Source organism: Staurois parvus, unplaced genomic scaffold, assembly GCF_062004578.1.
Source record: "Staurois parvus isolate SC_StPar_1 unplaced genomic scaffold, SC_StPar_1.0 ptg000540l, whole genome shotgun sequence".
Lineage (NCBI taxonomy): Eukaryota > Metazoa > Chordata > Amphibia > Anura > Ranidae > Staurois > Staurois parvus.
The window spans coordinates 1,510,840-1,533,598 of record NW_028318336.1 but is presented as its reverse complement, the minus strand read 5'-3'; the positions used below and the strand labels follow the sequence as shown (position 1 = coordinate 1,533,598).

The 22,759-nt window shown below is 41.6% G+C and overlaps 1 protein-coding gene across 2 annotated transcripts in view; it reads right to left on the bottom strand.

Moving 5' to 3' along the window:
• Positions 1-22,759, bottom strand: part of LOC149451429 (laminin subunit beta-1-like) — a 176,945-nt gene that overhangs the window by 45,399 nt on the left and 108,787 nt on the right. For both annotated transcript variants that reach the window (XM_089690710.1, XM_089690709.1), the window contains exons 18-23: positions 21,825-21,945; positions 17,959-18,151; positions 14,873-15,016; positions 13,471-13,702; positions 8,124-8,287; positions 3,098-3,322 (exon numbers count right to left, since the gene is read on the bottom strand). In XM_089690710.1, the coding sequence (XP_089546836.1) occupies positions 3,098-3,322; positions 8,124-8,287; positions 13,471-13,702; positions 14,873-15,016; positions 17,959-18,151; positions 21,825-21,945 (1,079 nt within the window). The remainder of the gene's footprint in view (positions 1-3,097; positions 3,323-8,123; positions 8,288-13,470; positions 13,703-14,872; positions 15,017-17,958; positions 18,152-21,824; positions 21,946-22,759) is intronic.

The following is a 22,759-nucleotide window of genomic DNA, read 5'->3' as shown; positions in this document are numbered from 1 at the left end:
TCTCTGTTGTGCAGAGAAATACATAGCAGCATGTTGTTGCTGGCACACAGGTCTCTCCCCTGTCAGTATTACTCGGCAATCGCGGGGAATCTCCGGCCAGGACCCGGTGATTGACATCCTTAGCCGCTGTATATATATATATATATATATATATATATACACGAGTTTGCACTGCCCTGCTGCCCTGTAGCAGTGTTTCTGCTATAGGGTGGTGGGCAACTGGTTAAAGATACAAACTTTGAAAACATTTTTATTTTCTTTGTCTGGCAATAATGTTGGGTCTGAAAACTGCAAACGTATAAACTGATCTACAAAGAGTTACAATTAGAGATGAGCGAATTATTCAAAAATTCGATTCGGCTGACTCGCCGAATTTGCGGGAGAAATTCGATTCGATGCGAACTTATTCGCCGCGAATTTAACTTATTTAAAGGGTTTCTAGGCTTCAGAGAGCCTTTATATTAGTGCAGAACACTGTACCTTTAATTGAAATGCCCTTGGAGTCTGCTGGGGAAGAGAAATAATACTGTCAGTCAGTATGACATGCAGATGAGTGCCGTCGATCTTAGAATCACCGCACACTTCACTCATTTGGGCAGTCACGGGGCACGACGAAGAAGAAGAAGAAGAAGAAGAAGAAGAAGAAGAAGAATGAAAAGAAGAATGAAAAGAAGAAGAAGAAGAATGAAAAGAAGAAGAAGAATGAAAAGAAGAATGAAAAGAAGAAGAAGAAGAATGAAAAGAAGAAGAAGAATGAAAAGAAGAATGAAAAGAAGAAGAAGAAGAATGAAAAGAAGAATGACAAGAAGAAGAAGAAGGACAAGAAGAAGAAGAATGACAAGAAGAAGAAGAAGAATGAAAAGAAGAATGAAAAGAAGAAGAAGAATGAAAAGAAGAAGAATGAAAAGAAGAATGAAAAGAAGAAGAAGAAGAATGAAAAGAAGAATGAAAAGAAAAATGAAAAGAAGAAGAAGAAGAATGAAAAGAAGAAGAAGAAGAATGAAAAGAAGAATGAAAAGAAGAAGAAGAAGAATGAAAAGAAGAAGAAGAAGAATGAAAAGAAGAATGAAAAGAAGAAGAAGAATGAAAAGAAGAATGAAAAGAAGAAGAAGAATGAAAAGAAGAATGAAAAGAAGAATGAAAAGAAGAAGAAGAAGAATGAAAAGAAGAAGAAGAATGAAAAGAAGAATGACAAGAAGAAGAAGAAGAATGACAAGAAGAAGAAGAAGAATGAAAAGAAGAAGAAGAATGAAAAGAAGAAGAATGAAAAGAAGAATGAAAAGAAGAAGAAGAATGAAAAGAAGAAGAAGAAGAATGAAAAGAAGAATGAAAAGAAGAAGAAGAATGAAAAGAAGAAGAAGAAGAATGAAAAGAAGAATGAGAAGAAGAATGAAAAGAAGAATGAAAAGAAGAATGAAAAGAAGAATGAAAAGAAGAAGAATGAAAAGAAGAAGAATGAAAAGAAGAATGAGAAGAAGAATGAAAAGAAGAATGAAAAGAATGAGAAGAATGAAAAGAAAAATGAAAAGAAGAAGAAGAAGAATGAAAAGAAGAATGAAAAGAAGAAGAAGAATGAAAAGAAGAAGAAGAAGAATGAAAAGAAGAAGAAGAAGAAGAAGAATGAAAAGAAGAAGAAGAAGAAGAATGAAAAGAAGAATGAAAAGAAGAAGAAGAATGAAAAGAAGAAGAAGAAGAATGAAAAGAAGAATGAAAAGAAGAATGACAAGAATGAAAAGAAGAATGAAAAGAAGAATGACAAGAATGAAAAGAAGAATGAAAAGAAGAAGAAGAATGAAAAGAAGAAGAAGAATGAAAAGAAGAAGAAGAATGAAAAGAAGAAGAAGAATGAAAAGAAGAACGAAAAGAAGAAGAAGAAGAATGAAAAGAAGAAGAAGAAGAATGAAAAGAAGAATGAGAAGAAGAATGAAAAGAAGAATGAGAAGAAGAATGAAAAGAAGAATGAAAAGAAGAAGAATGAAAAGAAGAAGAAGAATGAAAAGAAGAAGTATTCCAGTACAGCAAAAAGTGTATCTGCAGAGAGCTCCGCTATTTCTGACAGTTCTCTGACAGTTCCTTCACATTTACAGCGGTTGAAACATTGTATCTATTTATTTCCGAATAAAAACATCTGTATCCTAAATGGAAACAAATAGATACAATGTTTCAACCGCTGTAAATGAACTGTCAGAACTGTCAGAAATAGCGGAGCTCTCTGCAGTGACACTTTTGCCGGCTGATCGGGAAAAATTTGATTCGTGCACCCGAAGTTTGCTAAAATTCGGATTCGATGCGAATCGAATTTTTCCTGAAATTCGAAACGAATTCCACTTCGCCAGGTTCGATTCGCTCATCTCTAGTTACAATGTAACACAACTGTTTTCCCTCTAAACACAGGAATGCTGATGGCTGTTGTAAAATGTTGCAATAGATTATAAACAGATTAGCTGTGTAAAGTCACCTTAAACACAAGAGTTTTTCAGCTTTTTTTTAGCGTTTTTGCATTAGCATCTAGCGATGTTTTTCTGCATTTGCATTTTTTTTATCCAAAAAAATAAATGTTTTGGTCAAAAAATTTCCAAAAATATCGGTTTGCAGCGTTTCACTGCGTTTTTCAGCGTTTTTAACAGCTAAAAGACTCCTGTAGAATTCCACTAGTCCCGGGTTTTTTTCCAGCGAAAAAAACGCCCCAGCCAGAAAATGCTGAATAAAGCCCATGTGTGTATGGACACATAGGATAACATGCTGGGGGGGTTTACAGGCTGTAGAAAAAAAACAGCAAAAGTTAACAACAGCCGCTGTAAAAACGTCCAGTGTGCATGAGGGCTAACGCTGAAAAACATTTTTTTAAAGAAAACGCTTAATAACCGCAAATGCAGAAAGACACGTCAAAACGCAGCTTTTTGGCTAAAAATGCAAACGCAAAAAATGCCACTAACCGTTAATACAAAAATGCTAAAACTCACGTTTTTAACGTGACTTTACACAGCTAACGTTACCAGCGTTAATAAACGCCCCGTGTGCATGGAGCCTCTAGAGCGGAGTGCTTAGTTTCCGCGGTGAATGTAAGGAATGTAGATGATAGCCTTCCAGTACTTACGGCGACAATTGCGCAGAATGGCGCTGCCAAAATAACCGGCTTTGCACTCTCCGCAGTGATGTCCGTCAGTGTTGTGGAGACAATTCAAGCACATGCCGGTCCGCGAGTCACATGATTCGGGATCGGTGGGATCGATGTTGTTGTTACACTGACAAGGGCGACATTCTCCGCCATCCTGGTCCGGGTTCCCAAAGTAACCAGGGGAGCAGCGATCACACCGTGAACCTAAACAAAAAGTAATGAAAATATAAAAAATAATACTTGTATAATAAAAGCTGATTCTTTATCACGTGTAATACTTACCTTAGACCTCCCTCCAGCAGGCTTCAGACCTTTCCTCTTCACTTCGACTCCTTGGGATTCCCTCACCGCCCTCACATACAATGCAGGGTTATTGGTCCTGCATTGTACTTGATGACGTCAGAAAACGTGTCTCACAGATATCGCAGCCATATAGAATTCAGAAAGCAGATTGGGCGGTGCAAACTGTCTCTCTCCATTTTTTGAATCTTATTTTTTAAATCTCTGCAGTTTATTTTCTCACTACTAGTCCAGCCTTGTCAAATCATAATTATATTCAGGGTACATGTAAGGCCAAAATGCAAAAAAAAAATGATAATATTGCTAGCATTTTCTTTTTTTTAGTTCAATCTAATTTTATTAAATCCAAGGTGTAACACCTCCTCACCCAGGCCAATTCTGGCATTTCTTTCCTACATGTCAAAATCATAATTTTTTTGATAGAAAATTAATCAGAACCCTCCCAAAATTATTTAAAAAAGTTAAAAAATAAATAAAAATAATTATCTATATCTATCTATCTATCTATCTATCTATCTATCTATCTATCTATATCAATTTACCTATCTTGAGTTCTCTATATATAATCAAATGTCTATTACATTGTCTATATATGATGAAATGTCTATCTATTATTCTATATATATTGACCAAATGTCTATCTATCTATCTATCTATCTATCTATCTATCTAATATCTATATATCTATCTATCTATCTATCTATCTATCTATCTATTATCTATCTATCTATTATCTATCTATCTATCTATCTATCTATCTATCTATCTATCTATCTCAATGTCTGTTAAGTTTTCTATATATTGGCGAAATGTCTATCTATCTATTATCTATCTATCTAATATCTATATATCTATCTATCTATCTATCTATCTATCTATCTATCTATCTATCTATCTATCTATTATCTATCTATCTATTATCTATCTATCTATCTATCTATCTATCTATCTATCTATCTATCTATCTATCTATCTATTGATCTATCAATCTATCTACATACATACATACACATATATAAAATGTATTTATTTATTTTTAGCAGAGACCCTAGAGAATAAAATGGCGGTCATTGCAATTTTTTTACGTCACACAGTATTTGCACAGGAATTTTTAAAATGCTGTTTTTAAAAATAAAAACACTTGATTTATAATGCAACAAATCAAAGATATAACCCAATCTTTTGGTAACATATAAAAAAAATTATGTTACACCGAGTAAATAGATACCTAACATGTCACGGTTTAAAATTGCATGCACTCGTGGAATGGCGCCAAACTACGATACTTAAAAATCTCCATAGGCAATACTTTAAAACATATTTTTTTACAGATTCCCAGTTTAGAGTTAGGGTAGAGGTCTAGCACTAGAATGATCGCTCTCATTATAATGTTTGCGTTGTGCATGGTTCGAACTCCCTGTAAATATGCGGCCGCGACCTACATATGCATTTGCTTCTGTGTGCGAGCACGAGGGGTAGGGGGCGCTTGGGTTTTTTAAAATGTATTTATTTTATTTTTATTGTTTTATTTTTACATTGTCCCTTAAACTTTTTTTAAAATAATTTTTATTCCCATTTAAAAGTAATGTAAACATTCCTTGTAATAGGAGTAAGACATGACAGTTACTACCTTTTGTACCACTAGCCCCTCCCTCCTAGATTGTAAGCTCCCAGGATCAGGGCCCTCCTATCCCTCTTGTATTGAACTGTATTGTTGCTGTATTGTCTCCCGTTATATTGTAAAGTGCTGAGCAAACTGTTGGTGCCATATAAATCCTGTATAATAATAATAATATATAAATCCTGTATAATAATAATAATATATAAATCCTGTATAATAATAATAGAATATAAATCCTGTATAATAATATATAAATCCTGTATAATAATAATATATAAATCCTGTATAATAATAATAATATATATAAATCCTGTATAATAATATATAAATCCTGTATAATAATAATATATAAATCCTGTATAATAATAATATATAAATCCTGTATAATAATAATAATATATATAAATCCTGTATAATAATAATATATAAATCCTGTATAATAATAATATGTATAAATCCTGTATAATAATAATAAATATAAATCCTGTGTAATAATAATATATAAATCCTGTATAATAATAATAATATATAAATCCTGTATAATAATAATAATAATATATAAATCCTGTATAATAATAATATATAAATCCTGTATAATAATAATAATGACAGGTCATCTTTATGGAGAGTTCTGGCATCATCCAGATATCTCCACTCAAACCCAAGGACGTCATATGACATCATGCAGGCAGCAAGTGAATAAAGAACAAACAGCAGAGGTACAAATGATATAAATACCCGGCATAAGAATACTATCAGCAGTCTGAAAAACATCATAACAGCATAGAGCAACAATAAGTATACAACCCCAAAGCCCGTAATAAGAGCAAATGTACCAATAACATAAGGTGTAGGGGGGGCAGGGTGTCTTTCACTTAAATTCGTGTATAAAAAAAAATGCAAGACAGAAAAGGCCACAAATACCCCATGTTCACACCTAACCGTTCTCCGCAGTGTTTTGCGTTTTGCAGAAACGCACTACAGTCCATTTAACATTTACATCTCCACGTTTTCACCCGGTGCGTGTTTTGGAAAGGTTCAGGGACCTTTCTGCACGTATAAAGTTGTGTTTTTGGTTCTATAGACTTCAATGGAAATGCTGCAGAGAAGCATGTAGTTACTTTTTTGCTGTGATTTTTATGCTCTTTTGCCGCATTTTTGATGCATATTTTATACGTTTTGCATTTGAAATCTGCCTAGCGACAAGAAAGAAAAAATTCATTTAAAAAACGCGGCAAAAATTCAAAATGCAATGCAAAAATGGATTAAACGTAAATTGCGTGGGTGTGAACCTAGTGTTAGACGGAGACAGAACTCTTAAACCATGAGAAGACCTAAGAAGAATTTTCATGAGTTGTCCCCAACAAAATTGATGACAATTAAGTTAAAAGATACAAAATTTATTACATTATATATATTTATCAAAATATATTGAATACGGCCAAAATAGTAGTATTTCAAATATATATGTCAATATATTTGGGGAAATATTTTAAAAATATATTTAAAATATGTTTTTCTTCCATGTGGGACATGCATGTGTTCAATATTTTAATATTAATACATTTTGTAAATGTTGTAACTTACCGTATTTTTCGCCGTATAAGACGCACTTTTTTCCCCCCAAAAAAGGGGGGAAAATGTCAGTGCGTCTTATGGAGCGAATATGGAGCGGCCGGTCCTGTATTTCCACCGCCGCCGTGTCAGAATACCGGGCCGGCCGCTCAGCTCTGCAGCGGGACTTTATGGAGATGACTGCTGACCTTTGGGGAGGGGGGGAGCGGGTACCTGAATTTGACATGTACCCGCTCTTACTTCCGTGGAGTTGTTCTTTCATCTTACCCGTTCCTCTATCCAGCCGCACACTGTCTTCCCGGCTTCTGTAGTGTGGGCACTGGGCATGACAGCCGGGTGCCAAGTGCGCATGCGCAAGAAGCGGTGCTTTTTGTGAATGATAAGGAGGTACCTGGAACACATGACAGATCTCAGAAGCCGCCGGACCAATCACAAAGCGCAAGAGCTTCTCGCCCATGCGCACTGGGCACCCGGCTGTCATGCCGAGCGCCATTACAGAAGCCGGGAAGACAGCGCGCGGCTGGATAGAAGAACAGGTAAGGTCAAAGAACAACTCCGCTGAAGTAAGAGCGGGTACCTGTCAAATTCAGGTACCACCTCCCCCTCCCTCCCCAAAGGTCAGCAGTCATCTCTTGTGCTGTCCGCAGTCTCTGGTCATCCCTGTGCTGTCCGCAGTCTCTGGTCATCCCTGTGCTGTTCGCAGTCTCTGGTCATCCCTGTGCTGTCCGCAGTCTTTGGTCATCCCTGTGCTGTCCGCAGTCTCTGGTCATCTCCTGTACTGTCCGCAGTCTCTGGTCATCTCCTGTACTGTGTCCGCAGTCTTTGGTCATCCCTGTGCTGTCCGCAGTCTCTGGTCATCTCCTGTACTGTCCGCAGTCTCTGGTCATCCCTGTACTGTGTCCGCAGTCTCTGGTCATCCCTGTGCTGTCCGCAGTCTCTGGTCATCCCCTGTACTGTGTCCGCAGTCTCTGGTCATCTCCTGTACTGTGTCCGCAGTCTCTGGTCATCTCCTGTACTGTGTCCGCAGTCTCTGGTCATCTCCTGTACTGTGTCTGCAGTCTCTGGTCATCTCCTGTACTATGTCTGCAGTCTCTGGTCATCTCCTGTACTATGTCTGCAGTCCATTAGTTCAGAATTTTTTTTCTTGTTTTCTGCCTCTAAAACCTAGGTGCGTCTTATGGTCAGGTGCGTCTTATGGAGCGAAAAATACGGTAATTGTCATCAGTTTTGTTGGACACAACTCATGAAGTTCCCATGGGCACAAAATCTTGTTAGGTCTTCTCAGTGTATTAAGAAACATATCTGAGGTTTCACTATCCCGTATGTGTCATCCTGGAAAAAAATCGAAGGTAGAGGAGCAACTATATAAGGTAATTGGGGTTGCTACCGGAGTAGCAAGGATAAGGCCAGGGATGCATTTTTCTTTCTTTTTTTTTTTGGTGGCGTTTATGAGTCAGTGAGGACATGCTTTTTGGCTATTGAAGGATACCCATGTGCTTGGCTTCTTACCTGTATAGCCAGGAGCGCAGAGACACACGATATGGCTGGAGTCTCGGTCCGCGTAGCAGGAGCTGCCATGATAGTTTTGAGTACCTGGATAGCCAGGACAAGGACAGGGACGGCACTGCTGGCCAGTGCCCAGAATAGGATCTCCATAGTAACCGTCCAGGCACCTAAAAGGGACAACTGAAATTAGGAGGATGTTCCTGATGTCTGTGAAGGTTCTTCAAGACCTACAAGACCTACAAGTCCTACAAGACCTACCAGACCTACCAGACCTACAAGACCTACAAGACCTACAAGTCCTACAAGACCTACAAGACCTACAACTTCCGCAAGACCTACAAGTCCTACGAGACCTACAAGACCTACAAGTCCTACAAGACCTACAAGTCCTACCAGACCTACAAGTCCTACCAGACCTACAAGTCCTACCAGACCTACAAGTCCTACCAGACCTACAAGTCCTACAAGACCTACCAGACCTACAAGTTCTACAAGACCTACAAGTCCTACAAGACCTACAAGTCCTACAAGTCCTACAAGTCTACAAGTCCTATGAGACCTACAAGTCCTACAAGTCCTACAAGTCCTACAAGACCTACAAGTCCTACAAGACCTACAAGTCCTACAAGACCTACAAGTACTACAAGACCTACAAGTCCTACAAGACCTACAAGTCCTTCAAGTCCTACAAGTACTACAGGACCCACAAGTACTACAGGACCCACAAGTCCTACAAGACCTACAAGTCCTACAAGACCTACCAGACCTACAAGTCCTACAAGACCTACAAGTCCTACAAGACCTATCAGACCTACAAGTCCTACAAGACCTAAGTATTCCATATGAACATTTTCCTTTTTTGAAGTTTTTGTTTCAGCCAGTAGGCAGAGCTATAGCCTCCTTTTCACATGTTTTCTGCACTATCCTTATTCACTTTGTTTACAAAAAAAAGCTGGTTGATAACAGGGCTCAATAGCTCAAGCTTGGATTTGAACTCACAACATAAACATATGCGCGCTCCCAGCACATGTGTCGGCGTACCTCTCCTTGTGATCGGAACCTTTCCGATCATGTGACTGCCATGACCTTAACCCCCGCCCTGCTTCCTGGCATCGGAAACCCCTTAAAGGGCCGGGAGGCATCGGCTTGAAGGGGTTAAAATGTTACTAAACCCACAACAGTACAATCAGTCTGTATATACAGTAAAGCATGCTTGTTATACTCACTGTGGAACCTAATGGGTTAATCATCTGCACTGTGTAAAAATGCTGTTTGATCCTGTCTTCTCTGATCCTCCCCTTCTTCTACTGTCCCCAATCCATCTGTTGATAGTACAGAGCTCTAGGAGTCACTCTGCACATGCTCATCTTGGTGTGTATTGCTAGAGAGTTATTTTATTTTATTGGGAGAGTGCATGTGATTAGCACAGGGCCAATTAGAGCTGTCCAGACAGAGGTCAGGGGTTCTGCATTCTCCTAAAGCAGAATGAAAACTCCTCCCACAAGCTTTAACCAGTGATCTGCTGGACACTAATAGAAGTCACAAGACTGCTATATACTGCTGATGAGAAAAAGGTATTTAACAGTTTATATTTACCATAATAATTGAAATTCCATGTTCTGTGTACTGTGGATATAGTGAATGCGGGGTCTGGGGAGAGCGGATATAGTGATTGCTGGGTCCTGGGAGACCAGATATAGTGAATGCAGGGTCCGGGGAGACCAGATACAGTGAATGCAGGGTCCGGGGAGACCAGATATAGTGAATGCAGGGTCCGGGGAGACCAGATACAGTGAATGCAGGGTCCGGGGAGACCGGATACAGTGAATGCAGGGTCCGGGGAGACCAGATACAGTGAATGCAGGGTCCGGGGAGACCGGATATAGAGAATGCAGGGTCCGGGGAGACCAGATACAGTGAATGCAGGGTCCGGGGAGACCGGATATAGAGAATGCAGGGTCCGTGGAGACCGGATATAGTGAATGCAGGGTCCGGGGAGAGCGGATATAGTGAATGCAGGGTCCGGGGAGAGCGGATATAGTGAATGCAGGGTCCGGGGAGAGCGGATATAGTGAATGCAGGGTCCGGGGAGAGCGGATATAGTGAATGCAGGGTCCGGGGAGAGCGGATATAGTGAATGCAGGGTCCGGGGAGAGTGGATATAGTGAATGCAGGGTCCGGGGAGACCAGATATAGTGAATGCGGGGTCCGGGGAGAGCGGATATAGTGAATGCGGGGTCCGGGGAGAGTGTATATAGTGAATGCAGGGACCTGGGAGACCGGATATAGTGAATGCGGGGTCCGGGGAGATCGGATATAGTGAATGCAGGGTCCGGGGAGACCGGATATAGTGAATGCAGGGTCCCGGGAGACCGGATATAGTGAATGCAGGGTCTGGGGAGACCAGATATAGTGAATGCAGGGTCCGGGGAGACCGGATATAGTGAATGCGGGGACCTGGGAGAATGGATATAGTGAATGCAGGGTCCTGGGAGAGTGGATATAGTGAATGCAGGGTCTGGGGAGACCAGATATAGTGAATGCAGGGTCTGGGGAGAGCGGATATAGTGAATGCAGGGTCCGGGAAGACCGGATATAGTAAATGCAGGGTCCGGGGAGACCGGATATAGTAAATGCAGGGTCCGGGGAGACCGGATATAGTGAATGCAGGGTCCTGGGAGGCCAGATATAGTGAATGCGGGGACCTGGGAGAATGGATATAGTGAATGCAGGGTCCTGGGAGAGTGGATATAGTGAATGCAGGGTCTGGGGAGAGCGGATATAGTGAATGCAGGGTCCGGGGAGACCAGATATAGTGAATGCGGGGACCTGGGAGAATGGATATAGTGAATGCAGGGTCCTGGGAGAGTGGATATAGTGAATGCAGGGTCTGGGGAGACCGGATATAGTGAATGCAGGGTCTGGGGAGAGCGGATATAGTGAATGCAGGGTCCGGGAAGACCGGATATAGTGAATGCAGGGTCCGGGGAGACCGGATATAGTGAATGCAGGGTCTGGGGAGATCGGATATAGTGAATACAGGGTCCTGGGAGACCAGATATAGTGAATGCAGGGTCCGGGGAGACCAGATATAGTGAATGCAGGGTCCTGGGAGACCAGATATAGTGAATGCAGGGTCCGGGGAGAGCGGATATAGTGAATGCAGGGTCCAGGGAGAGCGGATATAGTGAATGTAGGGTCCGGGGAGAGCGGATATAGTGAATGCAGGGTCCGGGGAGAGCGGATATAGTGAATGCGGGGTCCGGGGAGACCAGATATAGTGAATTCGGGGTCCGGGGAGAGCGGATATAGTGAATGCAGGGTCTGGGGAGAGCAGATATAGTGAATGCAGGGTCCGGGGAGAGCGGATATAGTGAATGCGGGGTCCGGGGAGACCAGATATAGTGAATGCAGGGTCCGGGGAGACCGGATATAGTGAATGCAGGGTCCGGGGAGACCGGATATAGTGAATGCAGGGTCCGGGGAGACCGGATATAGTGAATGCAGGGTCTGGGGAGACCAGATATAGTGAATGCAGGGTCCGGGGTTTATTAACCCTTTAAGTGGTTATAGTAAAACAAATACAGTTGCAAGAAAAAGTATGTGAACCCCTTGGGATTACGTGGAGTTTTGCATGAATTGGGCATAAAATGTGCTCTGAATGTCATCTAAGTCACAACAATAGAAGAACACAGTCTGCTGAACATAATACTACACAAACATTAGATGTTGCCATGGTTTAATTGCACATACCATGTAAACATTCACAGTGCAGGGAGGAAAAAGTATGTGAACCTTTGGACTTAATAACTGGTTGATCCTCCTTTGGCAGCAATAACCTCAACCAAACGTTTCCTGTAGTTGCAGATCAGACCTGCACAACAATCTGGAGCCATTTTGGACCACTCCTCTTCACAAAACTGTTTCAGTGTAGCAATATTCTTGGGATGTCTGGTGTGAATCGCTCTCTTAAGGTCATGCCACAGCATTTCAATCGGGTTGAGGTCAGGACTCTGACTGGGCCACTCCAGAAGGCGTATTCTGTGCTGTTGCAGCCATTGTTTTGTTGAATGACTTGTATGCTTTGGGTCATTGTCCTGTTGCATCATCCATCCTCTGCGGACCTTCAGTTGGCGGACAGATGGTCGTACGTTTTCCTGCAAAATGTCTTGATAAACTCTGGAATTCATTTTCCCATCAATGACAACAATCCGTCCAGCCCTGAGGCAGCCAAGCAGCCCCAAACCATGATGCTCCCTCCGCCATGTTTTACAGTGGGGATGAGGTTTTGATGTTGGTGTGCTGTGCCTTTTTTTCTCCACACATAGTGTTGTGTGTTCTTCCCAAACAACTCAATCTTGGTTTCATCTGTCCACAGTATATTTTGCCAGTAGTGCTGTGGAACATCCAGGTGCTCTTTTGCAAACTTCAAACGTGCTGCAATATTATTTTTGGACAGCAATGGCTTCCTCCTTGGTGTCCTCCCATGTACTCCATTGTTGTTTAATGTTTTCCTTATTATAGACGTGTCAACAAAAATGTTAGCATGTGCCAGAGATTTCTGTAGGTCTTTAGCTGACACTCTGGGATTCTTCTTTACCTCATGCAGCATTCTGCGCTGTGCTCTTGCAGTCATTTTTACAGGACGACCACGCCTAGGGAGAGTAGCAACAGTGCTAAACTTTCTCCATTTGTAGACAGTCTGTCTTACCGTGGACACATGAACATCAAGGCTTTTGGAGATACTTTTGTAACCCTTTCCAGCTTCATGCAAGTCAACAATTCTTGATCGTAGGTCTTCTGAGAGCTCTTTTCTGCGAGGCATGGTTCACATCAGACAGTGCTTCTTGAAACCAGTAAACCCAAAACAGGTGTGTGTTATTTAAGGGCAGGACAGCTGTCAGCAACACATCCAATATCATCACACTGATTGGAGTCAAGGTTGGCTCACTCCTGGCTCCAATTAGCTCTGGGAGAAGTCATTAAGCTCGGGCCTCACATACTTTTTCCTCCCTGCACTGTGAATGTTTACATGTTATGTGCAATTAAACCATGGCAACATCTAATGTTTGTGTAGTATTATGTTCAGCAGACTGTGTTCTTCTATTGTTGTGACTTAGATGACGTTCAGAGCACATTTTATGCCCAATTCATGCAAAACTCCACGTAATCCCAAGGGGTTCACATACTTTTTCTTGCAACTGTATAATAATAATAATAAATGTAGAATTGATCTCATCTTCCCTTCTCATACATCATCCTCAATGTGCTGAGACCAGATCTGCGTACAAACACACAGTCCATGCTAGAACCTGAAGCGCTGGTTCTCGATGGTCCAGCTGGAACTTACTTCTCGCAGTGCCGCCCGCTCGTGAAATCTCGGCAGGCGGTGCAGGCTCCAGTCCTGGGGTCACAGTCCTCGGAGTGGCCATTACACTGGCAGGGCTTGCAGTGGGGGAAGCCCCATTGTCCCGGAAGGCACTGGCTGCACTGTCTCCCGGCCACACTGCCGTGGCACTGACACTGACCCGTGACGGGGTTGCAGAACCGGGAGGCGGAGCCCTGGGAGTCGCAGTCGCATTCTGTTGTGAAACACAATAGATTTTTTGGAGTTACTCTCATATCCAGCATTCAGAAAACTCCCATCTTCATGTTACCCAATGGCAAGATTCAAGTCGCTGCGGGTCACATGGATTCCAATGTCTTACGCCGGCCATAGACGGTTCGTTTATCGGCCGAATTTTCATCCGAAAGAATAATCGCACCGTTAGTGGGGCCATGTCGTCGGCCGATTTTCGCGGTTCCTCCTCGTTTCTTTTATTGCTCATGCTGGAAAATTTACTAAAAACAACCGATTTTCGTAAGCATTGGTGACAACAGAATGACTGATTTTTCGTTTTTCGGCCGAAAAATTCACCCGATAAATGGACCGTCTATGGCCGGCATTAGTTGACACCAGTGTGGTCAGTTCCAAAAAAAAAGTCGAACAGGCTGCATTTATCCTGCACTGAACTGTACTGGAATGCAGTAAAATGCATCAAAAACGCACCGGAATGCACATGAAGAAAAAGAGAGGAAAAAAAACACGCATACAGAAACGCATCTGGACTGCATTTCTATGGTATGAAACCGGGGCGGACTGACCATTTGGAAACTTGGGCACTGCCCGAGGGCCCGGGGTCAGTAGGGGGCCCCATGAGATGCCCCTGGTACCTTTTTCATGGGCTTTTTTGAGTTTGGGCAAGGACACAGCACTTATGCGGGCCATACATGCTTCGAATTCCGAACGATTTTTCGTCCGAAAATCGAAAATGTCGTTCGCTCGGTAATCCGATGGCGCCATCAATCGTTTCAAAAATCGGCCGACCGAGTCATAAAGTTCACCCCATATAACAGGCGAAACTTCTGTTCCTTCCAGGTCACGGCTCATGCGCACATTCTTTTCAGGAAAAACGATCGTACGATTTGACCATCGAGTCGAAAAGCGGTCGTTTTTCACGAATTTTCCAACATGCCCAATCACCAAAAAGGGGAGGAAGCACAAAAATCGGCTGGTGCCATTGACCCACTAACAGAGCGAAAATCGGCCGATTATTCTTAGGTTCAATTTTCGGATGAAAAATCGGTTGAATTTCGACCCATGTATGGCCGGCCTTAAGGAAGGACTTCATCTGTTCAGTCGGTGACCGAAGGCGTGTGAAATCTTTTACCTTGGCGTGTTGGAATGTAAAACTGTGAGAGTCTCTACTTACTGCTGCACCCGTACGGGCCGAACCCATAGGTCCCCGGAGCGCACTGGTCGCAGCGCTGGCCAATCACGTTGGGTTTGCACATACACTGGCCTCCGATTTTGTCGCACACGGCGCTGAGCGAACCTTGCAAATCGCACAGACAGGCTGGAAGAGAAACAAAGCACAAACCCGCCAGAGGTAAGTGATGGCGGAGAATACGAGCCGAATATCTGCGACTGAAACGCACACAGTAATCCGATCAATAATCTCAGAATTCTCACCGCGGTGCAGAACGCTTCAGCTTCACGTCATTTTCCATCAATTTACATCTGTTTTTTGTTTATATCGCAAAAAAAAAACAACAACAACCCGGCGATGATCGAATACCACCAAAAGAAACCAAAAAAAATGCCGTGATCATGAAGGCTTTACCCACTTCATGATCAAGGCATTTTTTTCCTATTCGGCGCTGTGCTACTTTAGCTGGCAATTGTGCGGTCATGCAACGCTGCAAACAAGTTACATTTCTATCATTTTTTCACACAAACAGAGCTTTCTTTTGGTGGTATTTGATCACCGCCGGGTTTTTTTTTTTTTTTTGCAATAGAAATGAAAAAAGACTGAAAACCCCCAATATTTACTACTTTCTGGTATAAATGATATCCAAAAAAGAAAAATTACATTTCTTCATAAATTCAGGACAAAATGTATTCTGCTGCATGTCTTTGGTACAACAAATCCCAATAAAGGCCCTAAAAACACGGACGTTCCGTGTCTTTCATCAGTTCAGTCACGTGTTTTCCAAGAAAAAACAGATCAGATCACATCATTTTTTCTCAGTTCTCATCCATTTTTCATCGGTTTACATCAGTTTTTCATCAGTTCAAATCATTTTTTCACCATTTTTTCATCAGTTTACATGTTTTTCATAAATTTACATCTGTTTTTCATCAGTTCACATAATTTTTCATCAGTTTGCATCAGTTTGCATCAGCTATTCATCAGTTATGCATCAGTTTGCATCAGTTTTTCATCAGTTTACATCAGTTTTACATCGGTTCAAATCAGTTTTTCATCAGTTCACATCGGTTTACATCCATTTTTCATCCGTTTACATCGGTTTTTAATCAGTTCACAACATTTTTCATTGCTTCACATCAGTTTTTCATCAGTTTTTCATCAGTTCACATCAGTTTTTCATCAGTTTACATCCATTTTTCATCCGTTTACATCGGTTTTTCATCAGTTCACAACAATTTTCATCGGTTCACATCAGTTTTTCATCAGTTCACATCAGTTATTCATCAGTTTACATCTGTTTTTCATCCGTTTACATCTGTTTTCCATCAGTTCACCTCATTTTTTCATCAGTTTTTCATCAGTTTACATGTTTTTCAGCAGTTTGCATCAGTTCACATCAGTTTCTCATCGGTTTACATTTGTTTTTCATCAGTTTACTTCAGTTTTTCATCGGTTCACATCAGTTTTTCATCAGTTCACATCAGTTTTTTCATCCATTTTTCATCCGTTTACATCGGTTTGTCATCAGTTCACAACATTTTTCACGAGTTTACATCCGTTTTTCATTAGTTCACATCCATTTTCTTCAGGTTACATTGGTTTTACATCAGTTTGCATCTGTTTATCATCGGTTTACATCTGTTTTTCATCAGTTTACATCGTTTTTTCATCAGTTCACATCAGTTTTTCATCAGTTCGCTTCATTTTTCATCAGTTCACATCAGTTTACATCAGTTTTTCATCGGTTCACATCAGTTTTTGTATCGGTTTACATCTGTTTTTCATCAGTTCACATCAGTTTTTCATTGGTTTGCATCTGTTTTTCATCAGTTTACATCAGTTTTTCATCAGTTCACATCCGTTTTTCATCAGTTTACATCCATTTTTCAGCCATTTACATCAGTTTTTCATCAGTTCACATAATTTTGCATCAGTTTGCATCATTTTTTCATCAGTTCACATCAGTTTTGTATTGGTTTATGTCTGTTTTTCATCGGTTTCCATCTGTTTTTCATCAGTTCACATCAGTTTTTCATCAGTTTACATCCATTTTTCATCCGTTTACATTGGTTTTTTATCAGTTCACAACCTTTTTCATGAGTTTACATCCGTTTTTCATCAGTTCACATCCATTTTCATCAGGTTACATCAGTTTTTCATCAGTTTACATCCGTTTTTCATCGGTTCACATCAGTTTTTCATCGGTTCACATCAGTTTTTCATCAGTTTACATCAGTTTTTCATCGGTTTACATCCGTTTTTCATCAGTTTACATCAGTTTTTCATCAGTTCACATCAGTTTTTCATTGGTTTACATCCGTTTTTCATCAGTTTACATCCATTTTTTCATCTGTTTTTCATCCACTTGTTGTCAGTTTACATCCATTTTTCATCCGTTGGTTTTTTTTTTTTTAACGGAAGGAAAATAGGTTTTTCTTCTGTTCAAAAAATGGATGCGGATATTAACGGATGTAAACAGATGATCATCCGTTTACATCCGCTAGTCCAAAGAAATACATGGGGGTCCGTTTTTCATCCAGAAACAGACAGATGAAAAACAGACATACGGAAAGCCCGTGTGAAAGGGGCCTAAGGGTGTATTGATTGGCTTGTGTGAAAGTCCACAAACTATGTGATATATATTTGAAAAGCGATCAATCCTGATGTACTGATGGCCAATTTCAATTCTTGTGGCTCTAAAATGTCAGGACAGTACAAATTTTTTCATTTTTGAACATTATTTTTAACTTTTTTTTTTAACATACTGTCATCAGAGTAGTTCAGTGACACCATAGTAACACTGTACTACTCTGTGGGGGTGATCAGGGCTTTTTTTTTTTCATAGAAAGAAGATCATTGTAACAGTAAAATATCCAACTGGGTGTCCAAGTACACACTATAGAGGGATATGCTTTGTTCATATTTCATGTCTGAGGTTTACACCCACTTTCACTTTGTACAGGACAACAGGATAACACCACCCACAAGTCTCATGATCACATCCATCAAACAGTGGCTGCCATTTTGTTGTAGACCTGTAAGGTCATTAATTGTCCACCATCAGGGAAAGTGGACCTGTCACTCACGCAGAGCTCCGTCGTGGACAATGGCGGAGATACTGCACAGCAGCTTGATGCACATCTCCGCCAGGACCGGCATGGTGGCCATCTTGAAAGACTCCAGGCACCTGTAGGTCTCCATTTCTTCCCGGTGGTGCGTGGATGTGGGATCGTTACCATGGAAACCGGGCAGTTCGTAGACTTTGGGCAGAAGAACCAGCTGCGGGACGCAACAATACATAGCAAGTGATAAAACAAATAAATAAATAATAATTAAAAATTTTTTTTTTATATATATATATATATATATATATATACAAATATAAATCATATAATAATAATAATAAAAAAATAATAATGAAAAAAATAATATATATATATGTATTAAATAAAAAAAGTTTAAAATAACTCTAACAAGATCTATTTATATATAAAAGGGAAACATTTACATTTTGAGCAAAGAAAAGTATAAAATAAAAAATTGGTGGTTTAGTTGTACCTAAGACCTCGAGGTTAGAATACTGGTCCGGCAGATATGACTCTGGTAGGAACATTAGGTTGTCGGCCTCGTTGGAGGCCCCAGACTAATGTCATGCTCTCTAAATACTATTTAAAGCAAAGTGACATTTTTTGGCGTTCTCTGGAAATGTGTCAGCGATAAAATATAAATGAGTGAAATTATATAAAACAAGATCAGACTTGTAGCTTCTATTTTTGGACCCAACTAACACATGCAGTACAAGATTACAGCTGAAGGTGGCACTGCTGTCCCGAAATAATGTCATGTTTAAAGCGGTGTTCCAGTGAAAATAACAAAAAATAAATGTCGGCAGATACATAAACTGTAGTTGCTGACTTTTAAAAAACTGACCTGTCCCTCCATCCTGCGATGTCCCCCCTGCAGCCCGTTTTATTGGCCGCCTTTTATCCCGGCGCTTCAGGGGTTCCAATCCCCTCCATGGACACAGGTGTATACAATCAAGCCCCTAGACATGCAGACTGTTTCTACAAACATTGGTGAAAGAATGGGTCGCTCTCAGGAGCTCAGTGACTCCAAGCGTGGTCCCGTGATAGGTGGCCACCTGGGCAATAAGTCCATCCGTGACATTTCCTGGCTACTAAATATTCCACGCTCCACTGTTAGTGGGATTATAACAAAGTGGAAGCAACTGGGAACAACAGCAACTCAGCCGCCAAGTGGTAGGCCACGTCACATGACAGAGCGGGGTCAGCGCATGAAGTCACCAACTGTCTGCAGAGTCTATAGCTAAAGACCTCCAAACTTGGTGTGGCCTTCAGATGGGCACAACAACAGTGCGTAGAGAGCTTCATGGAATGGGTTTCCATGGCCGAGCAGCTGCATCCAAGCCTTACATCACCAAGTGCAATGCAAAGCGTCGGATGCCGTGGTGTAAAGTACGCTGCCACTGGACTCTAGAGCAGTGGACATGTGTTCTCTGGAATGACCAATCACGCTTCTCTGTCTGGCGATGGACGTGCCTGGGTTTGGCAGTTGCCAGAACACTACTTGCCTGACTGCATTGTGCCAAGTGTAAAGTTTGGTGGAGGGGGGATTATATAAATATATGAAAATTTGTATACCCAAACTTCCTGTAATGCGAAGGGGAAGAATGTAATGGGGGAAATCTGTACTGAGGAGACATTTGTACTGTAGGGGGGATCTATACTGAAGGGGAGATTTGTACTACAGTAGGGAATCCATACTAGGGTGAGGAAGAATGTAATGGGGGGAGATCTGTACTGGGGGGAAATTTGTACTGGGAGGATCTATATTGAGGGGGAAATTTGAACTGTGAGGATATATACTCATTGGGAGATTTGTACTGTGCCAGGAATCTATACTGGGGCAAGGGAGAATGTAATGGGGAAGATCTATACTGATGGGGAGATTTGTACTGCGGGAGGGAATCAATACTGGGGTGGGGGAGAATGTAAAGGGGGGGGGGGATCTGTACTGGGGGAAGATTTGTACTGCGGAAGGGTATCTATACTGGGGCGAGGGAGAATGTCATTGGGGAGATTTGTACTGGGGGGTATCTATACTGAGGGAGAGGTTTGTACTGTGGGAGCCATACTACTCAGCCATACTAGGGCGAGGGAGAATGTAATGAGGGGGGGATCTGTACTGGGGGAAGATTTGTACTGCCGGAAGGAATCTATACTGGGGCGAGGGAGAATGTAATTGGGGAGATTTGTACTGGGGGTGATCTATACTGAGGGAGAGGTTTGTACTGTGGGAGGAAATCCATACTGGGGCGAGGGAGAATGTAATGTGGGGGGGATCTGTACTGGGGGAAGATTTATACTGCCGGAAGGAATCTATACTGGGGCGAAGGAGAATGTAATTGGGGAGATTTGTACTGGGGGGTGATCTATACTGAGGGAGAGGTTTGTACTGCGGGAGGGAATCCATACTGGGGCGAGGGAGAATGTAATGAGGGGGGGATCTGTACTGGGGGAAGATTTATACTGCCGGAAGGAATCTATACTGGGGCGAAGGAGAATGTAATTGGGGAGATTTGTACTGGGGGGTGATCTATACTGAGGGAGAGGTTTGTACTGCGGGAGGGAATCCATACTGGGGCGAGGGAGAATGTAATGGAGGGGGGGGTATCTGTACTGGTGGAAGATTTGTACTTCCGGAGGGAATCTATACTGGGGCGAGGGAGAATGTATTGGGGAGATTTGTACTGGGGGGTGATCTATACTGAGGGAGAGGTTTGTACTGAGGGAGGGAATCCATACTGGGGCGAGGGAGAATGTAATGGAGGGGGGGTATCTGTACTGGTGGAAGACTTGTACTTCCGGAGGGAATCTATACTGGGGCGAGGGAGAATGTAATTGGGGGGGGAATCTGTACTGGGGGAAGATTTGTACTGCAAATGTAATTGGGGAGATTTGTAGAGTATAAATAAAGCCTATTAGACCACAGAGATGGCCACAAGGATGGCAGAGCGTTCGACTTGTGGTGCGGTCGGCCCTCTGACGCGTTTCGAGAACAAATCCCTTTCCTCAGAGCCAACAAGAAGAATCTAATGGAGTGCGTTCTGCATGCTATTAGATTCATTACAGGACAGGTGAGACATTAGGGGACTTTAAAATGTCCCATTAAAGAGAACCTGTCACCAGAAAAATACATCACGTAGAGGACTTTTTGTCCCCATATGGTGAAAAAAAAATAAGTTTAGTAACAAAAAGTTTGTTATAAAAAAAAAAAAAAAAACGTTACCCCCAAGCACTTATAATCCCCCCAAAATGTTGAGCCCTACCTTACCAACACATACATGCACCTACGCAAGAAAACGTTGATTGCGCTACAAATGTTACATATTACTGCGCACATCGGAGTGAGATGAATCATTCCAAGCCCATTATTCATGGTTAGCTCTAAAATGATGGCTTTTAGGGGCTTTTAAAGCATCCCCTATGGAGAATACAGGGTACCATAATTTGTTACTGTTCCACGGGCACATGCAATTTTAAAATTTGTAATGTTGGAAATCTATCTACTGGCGCCATCTTTTATGTAGTACCAAAAAAAATTGTGTTTCTCTTCTCTAAAATGAACTTTAGCATACTTTAAATGGAAATTTGGTGTTTCCTTCATTGGAACTACTGCTATTTTATTCTCTGGGGTGTCTGCTTTCAGGAAATATATAATATTTGGGGGATTTATGTCATATTCAGTCCTAAAATTATTTTTTAAACACAAACATGTAAAAAGGGTTAAGTGTCCTGTGTTTCTTCCATCCATCTCTCACACCTTTTAATGTGTGGGCTGAATGGCGCTCTGATTGGCATGGTATTAATGGTCCTGGGAACAATTACAATCCTGCCTCCAACATGTAACAGCAAACATTGTTCATATTTACCGAGTCAACGAGGATGAAGGATCCCGGATGTCGATTGGTGGCCTCCAAACGCTGGAAGCGGATGCTGATTTCATACTGGTTGTTATTTTCAAAGCAAAAGGGCTTCGAGAGGACCAGATATCTAGAAATGAAAGACATACGTGAAAGCCTTATCTTCTATACCAAGGGTGGTCAAATGTCTTTCTTTGGGGGGCCTCAAGTGCAGGCCCCTGACATCACCAAAGGGTCAAACATAATAAGTGAATATAATGCTACAGAAAACTCTCAGAGACTTTGGATGTGCAACAGAAGATAGAGGCTGCAAACATGCTATAGAAGTTGTTGGAGCCCGGGGACATGCTTCAGGAGAAGGTCATAGACTGGAGACATATTAAATTAGACTGTTAGAGATTGGGGATCTCCAAACTATGGCTTATGGCCCACATCCAGTGATCTCTTTCATAATCTTCTCCTGGACCATGTCCTCAGGCTCTAAAATAAAAACTCTTATAGCATACAGTCTCTGACCACCTCCTGTACCGTGTCTACCATCTCCAACCATCTCCTGTACCATCTCTACAGTTTCCAGCCATCTCTGGTACCATGTCTAAAGTCTCTGACTGTCTCCTGTAACGCGTCTACAGTCTGTGACTGTCTCCTGTAACACGTCTACAGTCTGTGACCGTCTCCTGTAACATGTCTACAGTCTGTGACTGTCTCCTGTAACACGTCTACAGTCTGTGACCGTCTCCTGTAACACATCTACAGTCTCCATCACTTCCTGTACCATGTTTAATTTATGATCGCCTCCAGGATCATGCCACTAAAAACTCTTATAGCATATCTACAGTCTCTGACCATCTCCTGTAGCATGTCTACAGTCTCTGACCATCTCCTGTAACATGTCTACAGCTTCTGACCATCTCCTTTAACATGTCTACAGTCTCTGACCATCT